Genomic DNA, 23,005 nt, shown 5'->3' with positions numbered 1-23,005 from the left:
AAGCAAGAGAGAGAGAGAGAGACAGACAGTGCGAGCAGGAGAGAGAGCCAGAGACCAACAGGCAGCGTGAGCGAAAGAGAAAGAGAGAGAGAGAGAGAGAGGCAGACAGACGGTGTTACTGTGTTCGGTATTGCTGTCATTGCTGACATCAATATACAATGATGTACACTATTACTAAGTGTTAATTTATGTGTATTTATACAGATCGTATACTGGTAGTTATACAGATAAAGTTATGTAATAACAGAGTCGAAATGTTTAAGTTTAAATATTTAAGTTTAAAATCAAATTTTGTTTAATTTTTGTTTTCTTTATAATTTTTTCTTCTTCCTTTTTTTGGTTTCTTTCTTTTTCTTTTGTGAGTTTCATGTTTGCTTATGTCCCTATTCTTCTGCAAATGATGAATAACCAATACAAATAAAATCTTAAATAGTCCTCTGAAGAGGGGGGGGGTTTGGCAGGCCAAAATAAATAAATAAATAAATAAATAAATAAAACAATGACATTTTGCTGTTCCAAACGTGGATTTTTCTATAGAATGACCCAAAAGTGGTTCCTTTAGTTTAGTTTTTTTTTTGGACAGTTGTGAGGAATGCTGGGTAATCCTGGCAGAACAATAACAATAAGAAAGCTCCATCACTCTCCAGCTGCTTCTGATTGGTGGATTGGTGGAACGTGTGAAACGAGTGTAATGGAGGGATCAGCTGCTGACGGATGAGCTGAAGATCGTGGTTTTCTCACACTTTCCTCTTTTTTTCTCTGTTTTTCAGAGTTACTGGGCTCAACTAAGAGACTCAACGTCAACTACCAGGATTCAGACGGGTGAGTTCTGATCCTGTTCTACGTATTACACCAGTCTTCCAACTGCCAACATGCCAAAAGTCATGGGACAGGACAATAGCAGTGGATACTAACTAGTCAATACTAGATAGATAGATAGATAGATAGATAGATAGATAGATAGATAGATAGATAGATAGATAGATAGATAGATAGATAGATAGATAGATAGATAGATAGAAAAAAGAGACATAAAGACAGACAGATAGAAAGAAAAAAGAGAGAGAAAGACAGACAGACAGACAGACAGAAAAAAGAGACATAAAGACAGACTGACAGATAGAAGGAAAAAAGAGAGACAGACAGACTAAAAGACAGAGATAGATAGATAGACAGACAGAAAGACAGATAGATAGATAGATAGATAGATAGATAGATAGATAGATAGATAGATAGATAGATAGATAGATAGATAGATAGATAGATAGACAGAGACCGACAGACCAACAGAAAGAAAGAAAGAAAGAAAGAGAAAAAAGAGACATACAGACAGACAAATATGAGGAAAGAGACAAAGAAACAGACAGACTCCACCCTCAGCTTAAATGTGAAAAATTCTAGAAATGGGAGGGGTTGTTTGGAAGGAGCACTGTGTGATGTATGGGTTTAAAGGCAGGGCAGGAGGGAGAGCTGATTGGCTGAGCTGCAGCAGCAGTAGTGTGCCTCTGATATCGGTGAGCCACAGATGATTGGACATCAGCAAGGGGGGATTAATAATTAACTGATTTGCATATTGTAATGTGTCTGCATACCAAAGTACACAGAAACTTCATCCTCACCTATAGCACAGTTGAACCTGTGGGGGCGCTGCAGAGGCAGAAATAAAATCCACCATAATAAAAGCATTTTTAAAGGTTAAGAAATATTTTTAATAATTTTAAGCAGGACTGGTTTGTTTTATTACTTCAGAGAAATTTCAGCTGTTAATTGAAAAATAAATGGTTTATTGTTTAGTGTCTCTTTATAAGCGTGTCTGATCTGAACCCGTGTTGTATCTGGTATGGTAGATTCAGGTGGTTGTGTGATCTTCAGTGAGGTTCTCGTGGTTCTTTTCTCTGCAGTAATTCTTACCGGTTAGAGTTTCCTTTCAGAATAACTCAGCCTGAGGCTGAACTGAGAGAATGACAGATATCATAATAGTGCATAAGCTTCTCCTCCACTCACTGTACAGAATACAGTGCAGATAAAAGCAGCAGCTTTATTCTCAATTCTGCTTTAAGTGTGAGAATATTCAGCTTTCTGTTCTCTTCTTATTGTTCACTCATACGACCACATGTAGTCCAAGAAACTACAGTCCGGGATATATAAAATATCATGCAGCAAAACTGATAGATTTCCAGGCTTGCGTTAGTTTGGTTTTTAATGACTTAAATGAATTAAAGCCCATCCTATAGTGACTTATTTCCACAACATTTGCGGAATTACAGTTAATCACAATTTTATTTTTCTGTACTTCTGTTTGTTATTAGTTAAATCCAACCAAAGGTAATTATATAACCCAAACTACAGAGCCCCTTAAGGGACGTGGTGTATTTTTTTTTATGTAAAAAGTGGTGAGCACCACTTACTAAGTGCAGTAAAGCTAAATCTACAAGAAACCCATTGAGAGAAAAACACCTAAAAAAGTGAAAAATCTCCTTCATCAACCAATATTATTTACCTTTAGTGCTTCAAACATATTTATATGATGTTTCAAACCAAATAATATCAGTAAATAAAGACTCAAAAGTGTGAAACTACCTGCTTTACTCAAACTAAAGCTAGGTATGGTGTGCGCACTACTTTATATAGTTTTTATTTTACTTGAACATTTTTACTAAGTAGTTATTTTGCACTAAACTAAATTTGTATTTATTTAGACTAAAAAGTTTAAATTTTTATTGTATATAGTTTTCTTTGTGTGTCCTGATTAAAATACTGAAAGGTATAGGCTGCTCTGAGTGTCAGGTTTTTAGTATCTACATGTATCCTAGAGGTGTGATTATTGATTATCAAGAAAAACAAAATAAATCCGCCTGATGCTGTTTCTCCATGTATTTTATCAAAGTAATAATTAATAATCCATGTAATGAACTCAAATCATCAATATTCTTATGCTTTTAACCATTTTTGAAAAGATATCTTAGGTGTGAATATATTTAAAGTCTATACATTCAAAAATAAGTAAAATTTTGAGTAAAACATGATCAGTTCCAGGAAAATATAACAATTCTGCTTCCTTTTACATTTTAAATGATGATATATTTGAGCAGCCGTATGTCTTCTGGAGTAAAAGAGATCAGGGCATGTGTCTGTCTGATATAATTACTGTGTTATAAGACCTGAAAGAGGAACTGAAAACAAAAACGGAGAAAAAACACACCAAAACAGCCTAGAGTTCAAAGGGTTACCTGAAACCTGACTGGTAGAATTCATACATAAGGAGCACTGGATTATATTAAAGGATCTTAAGTTTTAAGTGCATCTTGTAATCTAAAATAAACAGCAACCTTCTGGTTCCAAATTAGCTTCTTGTATCTTCAGGCTGTCAGGATTTGAACCTGGGGACTCCACTGTGATTGGCCAGTGTATTGAATCTGAGGAATCTGTATAAAGTGTTGCTCTGGTATCTCGGAGGTGATGGCGGCAGCAGCAGGAGCTGAAACGAGCTCTGTGATGGAGTCAGGAGATGAACATTAGCATGTTTGAGCGCTAATTTGTGCTTTCATGAGCAGGAGGAAGAGCTGAGAAACGTCCTCCTCGGGGAGCAGCAGCCGAGGAAGAGGAAAAACATTTCATTATTCATCAGCGCTACTGGCACTGTTCGCTCCAACACCCTACTTTCTGTCTTCCTTTATCTTCCTTTTTTCCTCTCCTTCTTCCTGCCTGTCTGTCCGCATTTCTTCTGCGCTTCCTTTATGCAATTGATCAATCAGATAATTCATAAAGTCACTGTTTGATTCTCTCTGCTTTCTTGTTTGCATGCTTTGCTTTTGCAGTGCATTGGCAAAAGTATCTGCTTACTAATCATCCAGATAATATCCAGATCACTGAACTCTAAAGGTGTTCCTGAATCTCTTCTGTGTATATATATATAATATTTATAATAATAAAAAAGAGCAGGTAGGCATTCTAACACTGCTTCTACAAACATTAGTAAAAGAATGGTTCATTTTTTTAAGGAGCCCAGGAGGAGTGAATTCCATGAATTGTAAAGTTTGGTAGAGGGGGGATCATTAGAGTGTAGGTTTTATTTTTTCAGAAGGGGCTCGACCTCATAGTTCCTGTGGAAAGAACAACAATTTCATGTTCACAACTTTGTGGGAACATTTTACATGAACGACTTCCACTTATTTTTTGTTCATATAAAATTAATTTTTATTTTGTTCCCATTTTCTTCCACTCAGCTGCTGCTCAGCTGTATATCCACCATAGTTTGACAACTTGACCAGTGATGCTCCAACACCAGAATTTGAGAAGACTAGCACACGCCTCCTCCGACACATGTGAAGTCAGACTCCGCCTCTTTTTGAACTTTTTTGACGAGTAGCATCACAGCGCTAACGCTCGGAGGTGCAGCGACTCGGTTCTGATACATCAGCTCACAGATGCAGCCTTGTGCTGATCCACATCACCCTAGGAGTGATGAGGGGAAAGAGAGATCTCCATCTACTGTACTGTACCCACCCAGAGAGAGCAAGGAGTATTTTGCTCTCTCTGGGATCCGGCAGCTGATGGCAAGCTCCATGACCGGGATTCGAACTAGCGTTCTCCCGATCATAGTGGCAGCGCTTAAGTCCACTGGATCACTCGGTGCCAATGACTTCTCCTTCTTAAGAATGTAGTATACTGTACATAAATACTGACACACACAAACAATACTCAAAAAACAGATTGAAATAATGCAAAACAAACAACCAAACAATAGAACTTAAACATATTGGAAAATTAAATAGATATAAGTTTGATTTAAGTTGTTATCTCCTATGTGGTATTGCAAATTTGGCTTAAATTAAACTTACATAATTTTTTTATTCTAAAGAATGACTTGTGGCAGGAAAACTCGTGATTTTAAAGTTGTTTAATGCGGGATGACTTTTGAGATTTCTGCCTCATTGAACTCCATGGACTCTGAGTGCATAACAAAGCTGTAACTTAAAAATGTACTGTATTTTTCGCACTATAAGGCGCACCAGATTATAAGGTGCATAAAGCGAGACTAGTAAGGAACAGGATTGTCGCCTTTTTTTCCCTTTTTAATTCAGCAGGTCACCCCACCAAGCCACTCGCAACTCTCCACTGTAAAGCTAAGCTAAGTAAACAAAACTGTAATTCTTAAAAAAAAAGCACTTCTGTTTATTTACAATGAACTTAGATTTCCAGATTTGCACTAAGGCTGAGTGCAGCAGCATTAGTAGCATTAGCAGCTAACCACTAGCACTAGAAATTGTTTGTGCTAGTGCTAGTTGCTGTCCGAAAGCGCTACACTGAGGAACCCTGAGTGTTCTGGTAAGCCAGGGTGATATTAGCTATTGGTTTGTCCCATGTAGCTTATTTTAACACGGAAAGAGCTAGCGCTTAGAGTGGTTAGCAGCTATTGCTAATACTGCTCCAGTCTTAGTGCTGGAGAACTAAACTGAATCTCCTGTATGACTCTGTACTTTTTGAATGAGTGTCTTTACTGCTCCTTAATACCTGACTGATAGAATTCATACATAAGGAACACCAGATTGTAATATGAGGAGAATTGGTGATTTTTGAGAAAATTAAAGGATTTTAGGTGCATCTTATAGTGTGAAAAGTACAGTAAGAGGATTCTGGGAGGAGAAACGCTGAGATGTGTCTGAGTGCTGAGCTTCAGGTGATGATATTTATGGTGTCATTCATGCTTCAGACGGGTGTCGCTCACTAACCGCACTGTGTTTTTGAGTTAGACACTTTGTCAGCTCACTTATTTTTGTGTTATTTTAGCGCTCTGCGTTTGGGGAGTTTTCCGTTCAGCCGGATGAGAAGTGAAGCTGTTGGTGAAGGTGTTGGAGCTCCTTTATTCTGGGGGTGATATGAGCTGGGGGCGGGTGGGGGGGGGGGGGGCTGTCCTCTCCTGTAGATGGAGGTTTAGATCATCAGCTCTATATGAGAGAAATACAACAGCAGGACCTCCAGATAAAAACTCTGCAAAACTGCTCTTCTACAGGCCGTGACGGACGGTTCTGTGCACGTTTTTTATTTTTTTTTATTTATTATTAAAAGTTAAAAATGCCTTTTTTGTAAAGAAAACAAGTTGGCTGAAATCTGACATATCTAACATTGTTTTTTACTGCCACTAAATCAATTAAATAGCTTAATTGTAGTTTGTATTTCTTTTTAAAGATAAAGCATTTTTTATAACTAAACAGTGAACATTTAAAAAAAACACGTTAGATTTACCTCAGCAGTGTAATTCTTAATAATGGAACTGAATTTAATAGAACTTCATTAAAATTTGATTAAATGTGAGATTCAGAAAAGGATTTAAGGATTCTAGGAGACTAGGAGAAAGTGATGTAATTTGCATTACTTGTGGAACATGTTAAACCCAAAAGAGCAATTATTGTGTAAGATAAGAAAATAAAATACTATTAAATATTAATAAAATATAAAATAAGAAATAAAAATAAGATAAAATAAATAGAAAAATAAAAACAAAGAAGATTAAAAGATTGCATATATTAAATTACATTTGTCACATACAGTAAGTAATCAGAACAAAGTGAAACTGACATGAATATGTATATATATATATATATACAGCACTGGAAAAAAATAAGAGACCACTTTAGTTTCTGAATCAGTTTCCCATTTTATTTGCAGAAAATAAGTTAAGTTAAAATTATAAAAATAACAAAAACAATGCAGAGCTTTCAAACAATCAAATAATGCAAAGAAAACAAGTTTATATTTATAAAGTTTTAAGAGTTCAGAAATATACAATATTTGGTGGAATAACCCTGGTTTTTAATCACAGTTTTAATTTCATGCATCTTGGCATCATGTTCTCCTCCACCAGTCTTACACACTGCTTTTGGATAACTTTATGCTGCTTTACTCCTGGTGTAAAAATTCAAGCAGTTCAGTTTGGTGGTTTGATGGTTTGTGATCATCCATCTTCCTCTTGATTATATTCCAGAGGTTTTCAATGTGTGTGTGTGTGTGTGTGTGCGTGATTGGTACATTTAGTCTGTTTTTGCTAATCTGTTGCACATTGAGAACACACACATACATACACACTGAGAGAAGAAGTGGCAGTAAGATGAATGGGTATATGATCCGAGATCATTCAACCAAATCCAGGAGCATGCTGGGAAATCTCTGTCTGAAGATCCAGCTTTGATACTGAGTTTCACAAACGCACTGAAAGCAATATCATCCCCCTGATCATCATCCTGACTATTCTGCTCTACTTATAAAATACTTTACCTAGTTTTAAACTAGAGCCAGAGCAGTGTATAGTACATTCTGATCTTTTATTTATTTCAGCTGCATCTCTTTTATTTAAAAAGTGTAAAATTAATAAAATTATATTTACTGTATGTAATACCTGTCCTGTGTACTGTATATGTTCTTACTTCAACTTTTCATTTAGGGCCCTATTTTAGCGAACTGTAGCACACCGGTCAATTGCTCATGGTGCAGCTTGATTTAGGGCGTGTCGGTGTGTCTTTGCTATTGTAATGACAGGAAAAGTACACCTTGCGTGGCTCAAAACGTGCAAAACGCATGTACTAATTCTCTTAGTTCTAATACTAATTCTCTGTGGTTAATTTTGGGCGTAACGGGAAATAAACCAATCAGAGTGTCTTTTGTTCATCATTCACTTTAAGAGGCGGGTGAGCTCTGACTTTGGCACGTTCGTATCTTAACAGTGCAGCGCTTTTGCGAGTCTCAGCAGAGGATACTGAGCTGCTCGTTCACACTGTGAAGATACACCATCAGCTCATTTATGGGAACAGCAATGTTATTTTATTTAGTATTCTGTCTTCTTTTAGCACTTATCTAAAAATCTGATGATGTTTTAAGATCATATTTATGCAGAAATATAGAAAATTCGGTACGACTACCTTTATAAAGGGTTTATAAATGGTTTACAATTAGTTTATTAATGGTTAATAATTAGGTTGTAAATTCCTTAAAAATCATTAATAATCAGTTATAACACATACGTAGAAAGGGCAACAATGACCTGTTGTTTGCCAAATACTGAACCCACAGCCATCTATATTGTTGCCCTTTCTACGTATGTGTTATAACTGATTATTAATGATTTTTAAGGCATTTACAACCTAATTAGTAACCATTAATAAACTAACTGTAAACATTTATAAACCCTTTATAAAGGTAGTCTTATTTTAAAGTGGTACTGAAAATTCTAAAGCTTTCGCAAACCAAAAATTCCCATGTCAGTGCTTCCTGTTGCTAAACCTTTAACATACAGTACTGTGCAAAAGTTTTAGGCACCAAAGCAAATCACACTAATCCATTTATCTCAGCAATATGAGTGTTTTTAGCTAAAAAAAAGCAGCACATATGATTTAAACAGATGCAAATAAACATAAATACAGTAAAACGTAAGAAGGAATAATTCTCATTTTTACTATAAGTATGTTTTATATATCCTGTGAGCCGAGCTGAAGAACAAAGTGTAGAGATTCCAGATTTCTCCTGGATGCTCCTCCTCAGCCAGCATGCGTTTATTATGTTCAGTTCCGTCAGCAGCTCACCTGATTTACCACATTTACCAATTTATTAATTTACCAAACCAGGTGTTGATTAATATGATGAGAACTAGAAATACAGTAACTCTATTAAACTCAGATTAAGAGGAGGAGAGATTAGGATTATGATGTTTTATGGAAAACATTTTGATTTTTGTAAAATTGCTGTTTGTATTTATTGTAATGCTGAGTTAATGTGTTTTACTGAGATAATAAATAAACACTTACTGCACAAATAGAAAACTATTTCTTTACTGAAATTGCACAATACTGTGTATATGTATATACATATATTAAGGGTGGGCGATATGGCTCTAAAATAATATCACGATATTTCAGGGTATTTTTGTGATAACGATATACTTGCCGATATAGAAAAACTAAAATAATTAATTAATTTCAGGAATATAGTATAATAGTATAACAGAATAATCATAATGTGGCAAAAATAATATTGCAGAATATTTAGTGCATGCATATAAACTGCAAACTAAAACAATTATACAATAAATACACCTAAAGCTTCACAGTAAATAATAGACTACTTTACAGACAGAACAGCCCTGTTATCACGATATGGATTTTTAATATCATGATATTTCTGTGTCACGATATATTGTATACGATATTATATTGCCCACCCCTAATATATAGACATTTATAATATTTATTATAAAACAATCTGAGGTGTAATCTGAGCTCACTCATCAGTGCTCCCTGCAGCCTGATGCATCAGATATATATATATATATGAAACTGGATGTACATCAGTTCAGAGTGCGTGATTTTGACTCAGGCTCTGTACTGAGATGTTCATAGCGCTCGTTGGTTCTCGATGTAAGCAGTTCTGCTCCTCTGAACATAAGAAATGAGAAACTAAATGAAAGTAAGAATCATTAGTAGAAATCCCTCCTCGTATGAATCAGTCCAGAGACATTTTTTATCACAAATTATATTTTTATCGAGCTCAGACAGAGGGGTTTTGTTGGGATTAGTGCTGTTCCACCAGATCCGGTCCGAGTCCGACTCGGCGGAGGAAAAGTCAGCTTAATCTGGGGCTAATTATACAGTTATTACTGCTACTGACACATGTTTTACTTGCCATTCTCAGAGCCTGTGGGTGGACGTCAGAAAGTTAGCCAGCTACGTCTTATTGTCGACTTAAGGCGCTTAGTAAACGCAGAGTGAACCCGGTCCTCAGAGATTTAACAAAACAGTGAACTCGCATTTAATATTCCCTTCATTTCAGAATTTGAGGGCATTTCTGCATCTGGATTATGATGCATATCTCATATATATATATATATATCATATGCTTTATTACAATGTGCAAGAGTGAGATATATATATATATATAATACATCTCATTTTACTCTTTATATTCTTAATAATGCTCATCTCTGAAAATATATAAAGGTGTTCCTGCATCTTGCAGGTTTCCAGGATCTTGTAAAATCCATGCATGAATCCATGCATTTATTATTTTATATACAACTATAAAATAAAGAAAACTTAGAAAAGATTAACAATATGATTGAATTACTTGATCACTGAAAGCAGACGAAAGTGAAAAATAATGCATTTAAAAGCTGATATATTTTGTGAATTATATGTGCATGTGTGATCATGTGATCTGTGTGGTGTTTGGACACTTTGATGTGTATGTAGTGTACAGTCGACTCTCACTGAGTGAATCGGTTCAGGAATCGAGTGCAGATTAGAATCAATGATTCTAAACATTGTTTAGACTGGATTATACTTTGAATTGGTACTTTTGGCAAGCAGTGTGGGCAGTGTGCCAAGTCCTGCTGGAAAATGAAATCCACATCTCCATAAAAGTTGTTATCAGCAGAGGGAAGCTGTAAGATATGAAGTGCTGTAAGATTTTGTGGGAAAACAAAACTGCACTGACTTTAGACTTGATAATAAAACACAGTGGATCAACACCAGCAGATGACAGACATGACTCTCCAAACCATCACTGATCATCAGTACATTTTACATTAAAACAGTGAACTCGCATTTAATATTCCCTTCATTTCAGGGTGTTTCTGAGACTGGATTATAATGCATATCTTTTTACATATGTGCAGGACTGACGCTATTCATTTAATTCATTTTTTAATATGTATATAAACGTGTGTGATTTGTAAAATATTTATTTTAGTGAACTATAGTACACCAGTCATTTACGCATCGTGAAGCTTGATTTAGGGCGTGTCTGTGTGTCTTTGCTGTCATAACGACAGGATAAGGACACCTTGCTCGGCTCGAAACACAAAGCAAAAGTCATGTACTAATTCTCTTAATTAATCATGGGTGTGGTCAATTTTGGGCGTAACATTAAATATTAAACCAATCAGAGTGTCTCTTGCTCATCATTCCCTTTAAGAGCCGGGTGAGCTCTGACTTTGGCACATTCGTATTTTAACAGCGTGGAGCTTTTGTGCTTTTGTGCTAGTGTGTCTCATATTTCATAATTTATAAAGCTTTATTTATATACAGAGAACCTCAGACGGTTTCTCAGAACACACTGAGCCGAGGGAGACGACTGTTTAAGAAGCTTTTTAAGAGTTAAAAAATAAGAATTTATTTATTGTGCAAGTAGTGTTTTATGAAAACAAAAAGTATGACTTTCGATACTTCTTTTAAAGTATCGAAATATCAGCTTTAAATCCTTTTTTGTTCTTAATATCTCAATACTGAAGTAAAACCACAGCAAAAACCAGAAACATCAGACATTAATGGAATAATAGAAGATAGAAAAACAGAACTAAAAAATATTATTTATTAGTTGTTATTATTATTATGATTAGTATTATTATTATACAAATTGCTATAAAAAAATATAAAACTCTGTGGATAGTTAACTTTGTAGTTCTGTGAGCTGTCTTGGAGCACATTCACACCATTTTACAAAAATCCAATCCAAAAATTTTTTTTATTATTATTTAAAAATACTATCATATTATTTTTAGATAGTAAATCATTATTTTGAGACAGTAAATCATTATTCTGAGGCAGTAAGTCATTATTCTGAGGCAGTAAGTCATTATTTTGAGGCAGTAAGTCATTATTTTGAGGCAGTAAATCATTATTTTGAGGCAGTAAATCATTATTTTGAGATACTAAGTTATTAATTTTAGAAATTAATGACATAAACACAGCCGCGGGGAAACTCAGAGAGGACACAGAGCTCTCCTCAGACACTGAAAACTAAAGAGAAATAAAGCAGTAAAACAGCCACAAAAACATACTGTGAAACTCTGAAGGAGAAATTATTATTATTATTATTATTATTAAACGTTTTAAACAACGCTGCAGTTTTTACAAACACTAACATTTCTTTCTAGATCTTTCTACTGCTTTACTCCTCTTAATGTAACAGTTATTATAGTATTAGATTTTAAATTAGCCCCGATGTTAACTCATGATCCTGTTTTCTCTGTGTTTAATGGTGTTGGTGTTGTAGGTTCTCAGCACTACATCATGCAGCTCTTACTGGAACCGTCGACCTGCTGTCTCTACTGCTGGAAGCCCAGGCTACGGTGGACATCAAGGACAGTAACGGTGAGACAGCCTTTACTTATATATATATATATATAAAGCTTTGGAACAAAAAATAAGAGAGCACCTTTAAAATGATGAGTTTCTTTGATTTTACCAAATTGAAAATCTCTGGAATATAATCAAGAGGAAGATGGATGATCACAAACCATCAAACCACCAAACTGAACTGCTTGAATTTTTACACCAGGAGTAAAGCAGCATAAAGTTATCCAAAAGCAGTGTGTAAGACTGGTGGAGGAGAACATGATGCCAAGATGCATGAAATTAAAACTGTGATTAAAAACAAAACAGGGTTATTCCACCAAATATTGATTTCATCTAATAAATATCTATGTATAGAAAGTGTTATCATATGTACTTCGATAACACTTTCTATGAATTTCATGTTAATTAGACTCCATAAACATTCTCAGAACAAATTATAATACATTCGTGAAGCATTACAAATATGGTTATACATATTTATAACAGTGTATGACTTATTATATACATGCTCATTAGACATTATAACCTGTGATCACAATTTTAGCATCATCAGCTGTGTTTATAAGATGTTTTGTGTCAGTACCAATAACCACAACAAAGCATGCTGTAATTACTTTTAACTACTCATTAATCGTACTTGTATGAATTATTATAGTAGCGTATATTCAATTATAAAGTATTGTAAAGTAAAGTTACAGATGTCCATCATGGAAATATACTGTATTAATAACAACATATATGTGATATTTTAAACCAGATTATAATATAAAAGTCATAATGGCAGTCATTCATTGCTATATATATATATATATGTATATATATATAATCATAGTTATAAGGCTTTTTTACTCTATTTTTGCATTAAATAATAAGCATGTCTATAATAAGTCATTCATTGCTATAAATATGTATATTCATGGTTGTAATGCTTTATTAATGTATTATAATGTGTTTTGTATATATTTATATACAAGTCTAAGTGTGATACTGCACTTCTTTTAAAATGTATTTATGTATAGTAATGTAATGTAATGTGATTATTGTAATTATTGCTGTATTTTTGCTATAAATTGTATGAAATTTCTTCAAAGCAAACGTTTATGGCTACAGATGAAAAATGCATTATTGCTTTATAGCTTTTTATATTCTGTATGAGTGTATAGAGTTAAACTAGTATGTATTGCTTTAGTTTAAAAAGTGTGTTATATTGTGATGCGTATCGACACAGAAATCAGTATCCAGTGGAATAAAAACAGAATAAAACATGGATTCCAAAAAATTGGGATTTAATTAAATATATAGAGTAACAAACAACTACAGCAGCTGTTTAGTGAGACAAGAACAGTGTCTGATTTGTTTTCTGCTGTTATTTCTGTATTATTTGATGTAATGTTGAGTTTTTATGTTCAGTACAGTGTAAACAGTACAGTGTTCTGAATGCTGCATTCTGTCGGTTTGTGCTGCGGGTGCAGGAATGCGTCCGCTGCATTACGCTGCGTGGCAGGGGAAGGCTGAGTCGGTGCTGATGCTGCTGAGAGCCGGAGCTTCTGTTAATGGAGTATCTCAGGACGGACAGATCCCTCTACACCTGGCCGCTCAGTACGGACACTATGAGGTGGTGAGTAATCACCTGTATCATCTTTACCTGTAGCAACTTTCATAAACGCGATCGCTGGGCTAAACAAGTGCACAAGTTTGATTATTGGCAAAAATCTTATTTAAAATAACAAATATAGGTTTAAAACGTGATGATGATGAGATAATGCACCACTAGTGCCTCTCAAAAAATAATTATGTGATTGAAAAGTTACTTTATTTCGGTAACTCAGGTCAAAATGTGAAACTCTATATATTATATAGATGTAATTACACACAGAGTGATTTATTTTAAGCGTATTCTTTTATTTATTGTTGATGATTACGGCTTGCATAATTATTATTAGTTGTTTTCCTTCTGTTTGTTATGCATGGAAATTTTTCTACATTTTCTACACTATTTATTAATTTGTGTGATTGGGTTTTTTACATCAACAGCTCTGGAAAAAATAGAGAGATCACTTCAGTTTCTGAATCAGTTTCTCTGATTTTGCTATTTATATGTTTATGTTTGAGTAAAATGAACATTGTTGTTTTATTCTATAAACTACAGACAACATTTCTCCCAAATTCCAAATAAAAATATTCTCATTTAGAGCATTTATTTACAGAAAATGAGAAATGACTGAAATAACAAAAAAGATGCAGAGCTTTCAGACCTCAAATAATGCAAAGAAAACAAGTTCATATTCATAAAGTTTTAAGAGTTCAGAAATCAATATCTGCCTATAACAATTTAGGTGTTTTCACTCCAGAACTATTTGATCCAGTTAAAATAAACTCTGTTTTGTTTGTGCTTTTAGTACGGCAATTTGAGCTAAACTGCTGATAAGGAGCAGTTTAATCTGATATATTAGCCAGATGACACTACTTTCCACAGCTATGAACAAACACTGGCTCTGCTGCTGCTGCTCCATGCTGTTTACACGCTAACAGCACAGTATGTGCTGCATTCACTGCTCACAGCTGTGAGTGCGCTGCACGTCCCTTTAGAAACACTGTGTTTAAAAGCGCAGTGTATTTAGCTACACAGAATCTTCTCACTGTATTTACTTTCTTACCTCCTGACCAATCAGAGGAGAGAACATTTAGGTTTATTGCTGCCTTCAAGTCCTACTCAGAAATTCAGACTTACAAGTTTGGAGGTAGTAATTATTACTAGTAAGTATTATTTTTCCATGTATTGCAAGTGATTTTTATTAGTTTGCAAATAACAATCTTCAGGTGTTAAAGTGTTGTAGCAATAACGGAAGTGTAAGCAGTTTACAATATGAACTGTCTGCATCAATTTATTCTCCTCTTGTTACTGACGTGCCTCCAACTAGGAAACTCGGGGCTTATCTTTATGTCTGTGTGAAAACAAACCAAACAGAGGCAAGGCAAGTTTATTTGTATAGCACCTTTTATACACAAGTCAAAGGACAAAGTGCTTTACAAATTAGAAAATTAGTAATTATGTAATATTGTATGCAGAAATTAAGCAAAGTTTACTAAAAGAAAGGATTGATTCAGTAAAAATAAATGAAGTAAAGTTTACTAAAAGAAAGGATTGATTCAGTAAAAATAAATGAAGTAAAGTTTACTAAAAGAAAGGATTGATTTACTAAAAATAAATGAAGTAAAGTTTACTAAAAGAAAGGATTGATTTACTAAAAATAAATGAAGTAAAGTTTACTAAAAGAAAGGATTGATTTACTAAAAATAAATGAAGTAAAGTTTACTAAAAGAAAGGATTGATTCAGTAAAAATAAATGAAGTAAAGTTTACTAAAAGAAAGGATTGATTCAGTAAAAATAAATGAAGTAAAGTTTACTAAAAGAAAGGATTGATTCAGTAAAAATAAATGAAGTAAAGTTTACTAAAAGAAAGGATTGATTTACTAAAAATAAATGAAGTAAAGTTTACTAAAAGAAAGGATTGATTCAGTAAAAATAAATGAAGTAAAGTTTACTAAAAGAAAGGATTGATTCAGTAAAAATAAATGAAGTAAAGTTTACTAAAAGAAAGGATTGATTCAGTAAAAATAAATGAAGTAAAGTTTACTAAAAGAAAGGATTGATTCAGTAAAAATAAATGAAGTAAAGTTTACTAAAAGAAAGGATTGATTCAGTAAAAATAAATGAAGTAAAGTTTAATAAAAGAAAGGATTGATTCAGTAAAAATAAATGAAGTAAAGTTTACTAAAAGAAAGGATTGACTGAAGTTCAGTTCTCTTATTTACTCTGTGTAACATTTAAGTCTTGAAACCGAGTTGAAGTTACTTAAATTTATCTGAAATTAAATTTACTTAAAAAAAACAAATGCAGTAGAAGTAAATTTTACTCATCATTTTTTTCAGTGTACATGTACCTAAAGAAAGCTGAGGTTCTGTTTGCACAGATGTTTGTGGAATTTGTACCTTTGTGCTGCCGGGTCCTGTAGAGTCCTGTAGAGTCCTGTAGATGACCTGCTGGATCTGGAGGATAAAAGCGGGTTCTTTTAGAAGATGCTCAGTCTGACGGAGGATCGGTGGCTCAGTGTTTGTTGTTTTTAGCCTGCGGTGAGAGACGGAGGAGAAGAAGAAGAAGAAGCTGGAGAGCGAGGCTTGTCTCTGCACGCTCCAGGCTACCCAGAGTTCCCCAGTACTGATACCGTTACTCAGCCCGTCCTCAGTATTGTCTCAGAACAATGCATTTTTCAGCTGCTTCTGCTGTGCAAACAAAGCTTTCAAAAACTGGGTTAGAATGACGGATTCCCAAACCCAACGTCCACAGTGTTCCCTTTCCCCTCGTCCTGCCCTTTCTCACACATCAGGACACTGGATACCCTCACCCCCCCCCCCCAATCCAATAAAACAACACCGCTCACAATACAATCCACATATTTCCCTTTTCTGCTCTTTTATGAGAATATGTCAGCGTACACTGAAAAAAATGATGACTAAAATGTACTTAAATCAAGTTTCTCAACTTTCTGCATTCGCTTTTTTTTTAAGTAAATTTAATTTCAGATAAATTTAAGTAACTTCAACTCGGTTTCAAGACTTAAATGTTACACAGAGTAAATAAGAGAACTGAACTTCAGTCAATCCTTTCTTTTAGTAAACTTTACTTCATTTATTTTTACTGAATCAATCCTTTCTTTTAGTAAACTTTACTTCATTTATTTTTACTAAATCAATCCTTTCTTTTAGTAAACTTTACTTCATTTATTTTTACTAAATCAATCCTTTCTTTTAGTAAACTTTACTTCATTTATTTTTACTGAATCAATCCTTTCTTTTAGTAAACTTTACTTCATTTATTTTTACTGAATCAATCCTTTCTTTTAGTAAACTTTACTTCATTTATTTTTACTAAATCAATCCTTTCTTTTAGTAAACTTTACTTCATTTATTTTACTGAATCAATCCTTTCTTTTAGTAAACTTTACTTCATTTATTTTTACTGAATCAATCCTTTCTTTTAGTAAACTTTACTTCATTTATTTTTACTGAATCAATCCTTTCTTTTAGTAAACTTTACTTCATTTATTTTTACTGAATCAATCCTTTCTTTTAGTAAACTTTACTTCATTTATTTTTACTGAATCAATCCTTTCTTTTAGTAACTTTACTTCATTTATTTTTACTGAATCAATCCTTTCTTTTAGTAAACTTTACTTCATTTATTTATTTATTTTATTTTTTTGCTGAATTGGGGGTGGGGGGTTAGTGCACTATAGGACTCTGTGGGCGTGGCCTAAGCTTTTGTTCTTAATGGCTTTATTTTTTCTCCTTATTTCTTTTACTTTTATACTTTAAAAGTAGTTTTGAAACCAGTACTTTTTTAAACACTTTTACTTAAAAAGTTAAAAGCTTGAGTTTGATATTTCAACAACTTCTACTGAAGTATTTAATTAAACACTAGTATTTATATCACATAGTTTGTCTGATAATCAGGAGATATGATACATTCCTAATTCTAGTGTAAATCTGAACTTTATCAGTGTAGAGAGTAGTGTAGCTGCTGTTCTACCTGCTAACTAATGTGTTTTTGTGTTCTTCTGTTCATGATTCCAGTCGGAGATGCTGCTACAGCACCAGTCCAACCCCTGCATGGTCAACAAGGCCAAGAAGACGCCTCTGGACCTGGCCTGTGAGTTCGGGAGACTGAAGGTTAGTTTGAGAAACACTAATCGTGTGATTGGCTGATAGACACGATGTGTCTGTATGTGTGGATGTCCATAAATGTATGCATTTAGCTACTTAAAAAGAAAAATAATATTTAAATCTCACTTTTTGTGTGGCTTTGTATTTCCACTTGGGTCTAAACTGCCCTGATTCATTATTTGCATCTACGAGCCGTTTGGATGCTTCTCCCTTATTGTGACATCACAATAAGGAAACCTGCATAGAACCACCCTGGCTCCACCCCTAACCCGCCAATGCCCACCAGAGCCCCGCCCACTAGATCAGTTGAAGAAATGACATTTTAGTCATTTCTGTGTGCTGGTTAAGAATTTTAGACAGTACACAGCAGGATTATCCAGCAGACTTTGTCTGAGGGAGGGATCTGTACTTACTGTCTGTGGTGAGTCAGCAGATGAAGGAGATGTAAGAACTGTCACATAATGAGTTAAGCACCAAATAGCTCTTGTTAGCTTGTGCTAAACAGCAAAATTGACGGTATTGTAATGTGTATCTGGAGCTGGTTTTAATGTTGTGGCTGATCTGTGTTTGATCTACATATGAACAAAGTATTATGCACATAATGCAGTATTATGTGTAATTATATACACACAGCAATTGTTTTTTAGATTTAATTAACTGATATTTAAGTCTGAAGCGCTGACTCGGAAGATTGGGAGATTCAAATCCTGGTCATGCAGCTTGCCATCAGCTGCCGGAGCCCCGAGAGAGCACAGTTGTTCTTGCTCTCTCTGGGTGGGTACAGTACAGTAGATGGCGCTCTCTCTTTCCCCTCATCACTCCTAGGGTGATGTGGATCAGCACAAGGCTGCGTCTGTGAGCTGATGTATCGGAACCGAGTCGCTGTGATTTCCTCAGAGCGTTAGCGCTGTGATGCTACTCGGCAAAAAGATCAAAAAGAGGCGGAGTCTGACTTCATATGTGTCGGAGGAGGTGTGTGCTGGTCTTCTTTACCCTCCTTGTGTTGGAGCATCACTAGTGATAGAGGATATACAGCTGATTGGCAGCTGAATGAGTGGGACAATTAGCCTGATAAATTGGGAGAAAATGGGAAATAATTCAAATAAAATAAAATAAAAATCCCGACATCATCCATAAAATCGATGATAACATTTTTATCATTTGTGAATTGATTCACAATCATCCAAATTGAGTTGAGCTTTATTTACGAGTTAATTGTTTAATAATCTACACTGCAAACGTTAGCCTAAACGTCCAGAGCTGCAGTAGGTATGAGGGGATTCCTCTCTGCTGGAAAGGAAGTGCAGACTGGAGCTGGAATCATCAGCTTATGATATAATTTTGGGAGAATATTTTGCAGTGCATGCTCAGAGTCTGTAATGTTTGAACGTTTTGCGAGTTTCGGGATAAATAAACTGGTAACAGCAGCTCCCGGCGGATGGCAGAGCTACAGGGATGAAGGGCTTTCTCTGAGGGCTTTTCTGACAGTAGTGCGTAAGCCGCGCTGTGAGATCTTTAATTCATTTAAAACTAGATTTGCCTGGGTGGACTATTTCTATTTAATCTCTCGCTGTAGTCGTTTCGGCGCTACAGAATGCAGATGCCGCTGTGCAGCAGTGGAATCGGTCTCTGGGCTGAGGGAGGAAGAGAGGAAGCCTCAGCTGGAAACTTGCTGCAGGTGAAGAGTGATATTAATATAACCAGGTGTGGTGATCGAGTCGACCGGCCCTCTTCCTGTATTTACAGCTTTAATCAGGTCATAAATTATATTAAAAGAAAGCTGTGTACTGAAACTGTATCGCCTGTAATTTAACTTAATATATTTTTCTAATTTTCTCCCATTTTTCCCCCCATTTATCTGTCAAATTCAGCTGCTAATCAGCTGTATATCCCCCCCTATCACTAGTGATGCTCCAACACCAGGAGGGTGAAGAAGACCAGCACACGCCTCCTCCGATACATGTGAACTCTTTTCATTGCCAAGTAGCATCACAGCGCTAATGCTCGGATGGTTCTGATACATTAGCTCACAGATGCAGCCTTGTGCTGATCCACATCACCCTAGGAGGAGTGATGACGGGATAGAGAGAGAGCGCCATCTACTGTACTGTACCCACCCAGAGAGAACAAGAACAACTGTGCTCTCTCGGGGCTCCGGCAGCTGATGGCAAGCTGCATGACCGGGATTCAAACCAGCCTCATTGTAGTGGCAGGGCTTTAGCGCTTTAGACAGCTGCACCACTCGCCCACTTTCAGATTATTTCTATTTATTTTAAAGCAAGCATAGTTATTTCAAGTAATCAAATGATTTATACACTAATCTAGGATTGTTGATGGTGTTACAATAATGGTATAATGGCAAATGTTCAGCCACAATATTAAAACCAGCGTCAAGTCATAATTTGTTTTAAATAAAAGCTTTTTACTGAAATGCTGTCCACTTAAATGTTATTAAAGCTTCTTGATATGTTTGTATGTGTGTGTGTTTTATCAGGTAGCACAACTGCTGTTGAGCAGCAACATGGTGGTGGCTCTGCTGGAAGGAAATGGACGAGACAACACACCCCTGCACCTCGCTGCCCGAAACGGCCATAAAGACATCATCAGGTCCTCCAGCTCACTATCTTTACAAAATAAAACACTTAAAGTAGCGTTATATATCATATTTACCTTAAAATACATTGAAAACAACTGCAGCCGGAGTGTGAGCGTGAAAGTACAGTAGATCATGCTGCTTCTCCATCAGCAGCCGGAGTCTGAGAGAGAGAGAGAGAGAGTCAGTTTTATAAGGTAGAGTCTCCTGGAATTCAGGCGTTCAGTTAACAGCTGTGCTGAACTCATCAAGAGTTAATTACTTGAATTTCTTGTCTCTTAATAAAGTGTTTGAGAGCATCAGTTAAAGTAAAGTAGTGAAGAGGTAGAGTTACAGGTATACAGTGAATAGTGAATATTTGAGTAATGTTCTAATCCAGATTATGAGAAGAAACAACTACTCAACTAAATAAAGTAAATAAAAATAAAGTAATGCAATAGTTACTTTTACTGGTAACTAGTTACTTTTATAGTGGAGTAATTCAGTTAGTAACTCAGTTACTTTTTTGGAGAAGTAACTAGTAACTATAACTACTTTTTTAAAGTAACGTGCCCAACACTGGTTCTGTGTGTGTAGGTGTGTGTGTGTGTGTGTGTGTGTGTAAGTCAGTAGGTGTTTTGTATCACAGGTGAGCTACTGTCGCTCTGGCGTCTGTTCAGGTGATGTCTGGCCTCTGTGTTGACGTGTGACATGTGTGTGTTTGTACAGGAAGTGTGTGTGTGAGGGAGTATGTGTTGGGGGGGGTGATGTTGAATGAACCTGTGGATGGATGAGTGACTGGCTGAGTGTGTGAGTGATGATATGTTGGGGACTGAGGGCCGGTTGGGTTTCGCAGGTCACTCAACTGCTCCACCTCGTATCTCCAGCACTTTCCATATCCAACACAGCTTGGTGTTTCCAGCTTTACAACATTAAATAAAAGTTAAATACTATAATAAGCTTAATAATAATAAGTTTTATCAGGGTCCTTAAAAAGTCTCAAAATGTTGTAAAATTTTAAATCCAAAAACTAAGGTCTTAAATTCTCCTAAATTTACTGCACTTTCTGCTGTAGGTATTACATTTTCAGATTTTTAATGTCGGTGGACCATCATAAACATGTAATCTGGTGAGAGAACTAAGTTTAACAGAGAGCTAGATAACATTAGTGGTGAGTTAGCTAACATACTAACTTTAGCAGCGAGTTAGCTAATGTTACCGGCGAGAGAACTAAATTCAACAGAGAGCTAGCTAACATTAGCAACAAGCTAGCTGACAAACTAATGTTAGCGGCAAGTTAACTAATGTGACAGAGAAAATAACTAAGGTTAACAGCGAGCTAGCTAACATACTATCTTAAGCTGAGTTAGCTAATGTTAACAGTAAGAGAAGTGAGGTTAATGGAGAGCTAGATAACATTAGCAACTGTTATCATAACATACTACTGTTATCAGCGATTTAGCTACATTACCAGGGAAAGCACTAAGATTAGCAGCGAGCTAGCTAACATACTAACGTTAGCGGCGAGTTAGCTAATGTTACTGAGAAAAGAACTAAGGTTGACAGAGAGCTAGATAACATTAGTGTAGATTTAGCAAACATAATAACTTTAGTACTACTGTTAGCAGCTATTTAGCTACATTACCGGAGAGAGAATTAAGATTAGCAGCGAGCTAGCTAACATACTAACTTCAGTGGCAGGTTAGCTAAATTTACAGCAGAGAGAACTAAGTTAAGCAGTGAGCTGGCTAATGTTATAGAGAAAATAACTACGGTTAACAGAGAGCTAAATAACATTAGCAGCAAGCTAGCTAACATACTAAATTTAGCTGTGAGTTAGCTAGTATTATGTTGGAGAGAACTAAGTTTAACAGAGAGCTAGATAACATTAGTGGTGAGCTAGCTAACATACTAACTTTAGTAGCGAGTTAGCTAGCCTTACCGGTGGGAGAACTAAGATTAACAGAGACCTAGCTAGCCACGTCCAGGTAGCTGCACCGTTACTATAGCAATACACCAAAGACATAGCTCACCTGATTTACTCTTAAACAGAATGATGAGCAAGAGACACTCTGATTGGTTTATTTCACGTTTCGGCTAAAATTAACCACACCCATGATTAATTAAGAGAATTAGTACATGACTTTTATGCATTTTGAGCTGAGCAAGGTGTACTTTTCCCGTCGTTATGATAGCAAAGACACACTGACACACCCTAAATCGAGCTGCACAGTGTTAGTTTAGTAATACTAGTAGGTAGTATTACTATTAATCACACATGTTAACACAGCTTCAGAATGATCTGCACACAAGCTGCTGTAAATTTAGAATTAAATGATGAACAGTGCTTTTAAACTGGAGTTTTGTCATTTCTACTGCTGTACTGGTTTATTACTCAGCTTTTTCTTTCACGTAGGATTTTTATTTTCTTCCAATTTACCCACAGCCTGATCCCCAGAGTGGTGGACATCTCTCCTGTTCCTCCCCTATAGAAGATCAAGCATTTCCTATTTTCTGTTTTTGCAGTCAGTATCACTCTCAGACCAAACAGCACCGCTGCAGCTAAAACATGAATCCTGATGA

The 23,005-nt window shown here is 35.4% G+C and overlaps 1 protein-coding gene across 2 annotated transcripts in view; it reads left to right on the top strand.

Annotated features, from left to right (window-relative positions):
• The window catches only part of caskin2 (CASK interacting protein 2), a 109,855-nt gene that overhangs the window by 44,952 nt on the left and 41,898 nt on the right, over positions 1-23,005 (top strand). For both annotated transcript variants that reach the window (XM_049464642.1, XM_049464641.1), the window contains exons 3-7: positions 771-822; positions 12,043-12,140; positions 13,598-13,743; positions 17,761-17,856; positions 20,345-20,457. In XM_049464642.1, coding sequence (XP_049320599.1) covers positions 771-822; positions 12,043-12,140; positions 13,598-13,743; positions 17,761-17,856; positions 20,345-20,457 — 505 coding nt within the window. The remainder of the gene's footprint in view (positions 1-770; positions 823-12,042; positions 12,141-13,597; positions 13,744-17,760; positions 17,857-20,344; positions 20,458-23,005) is intronic.

The sequence above is a fragment of the Astyanax mexicanus genome, chromosome 15 (genome assembly GCF_023375975.1).
Source record: "Astyanax mexicanus isolate ESR-SI-001 chromosome 15, AstMex3_surface, whole genome shotgun sequence".
Classification (NCBI taxonomy): Eukaryota; Metazoa; Chordata; class Actinopteri; order Characiformes; family Acestrorhamphidae; genus Astyanax; species Astyanax mexicanus.
This window is presented reverse-complemented; position numbering and strand designations above follow the sequence as displayed.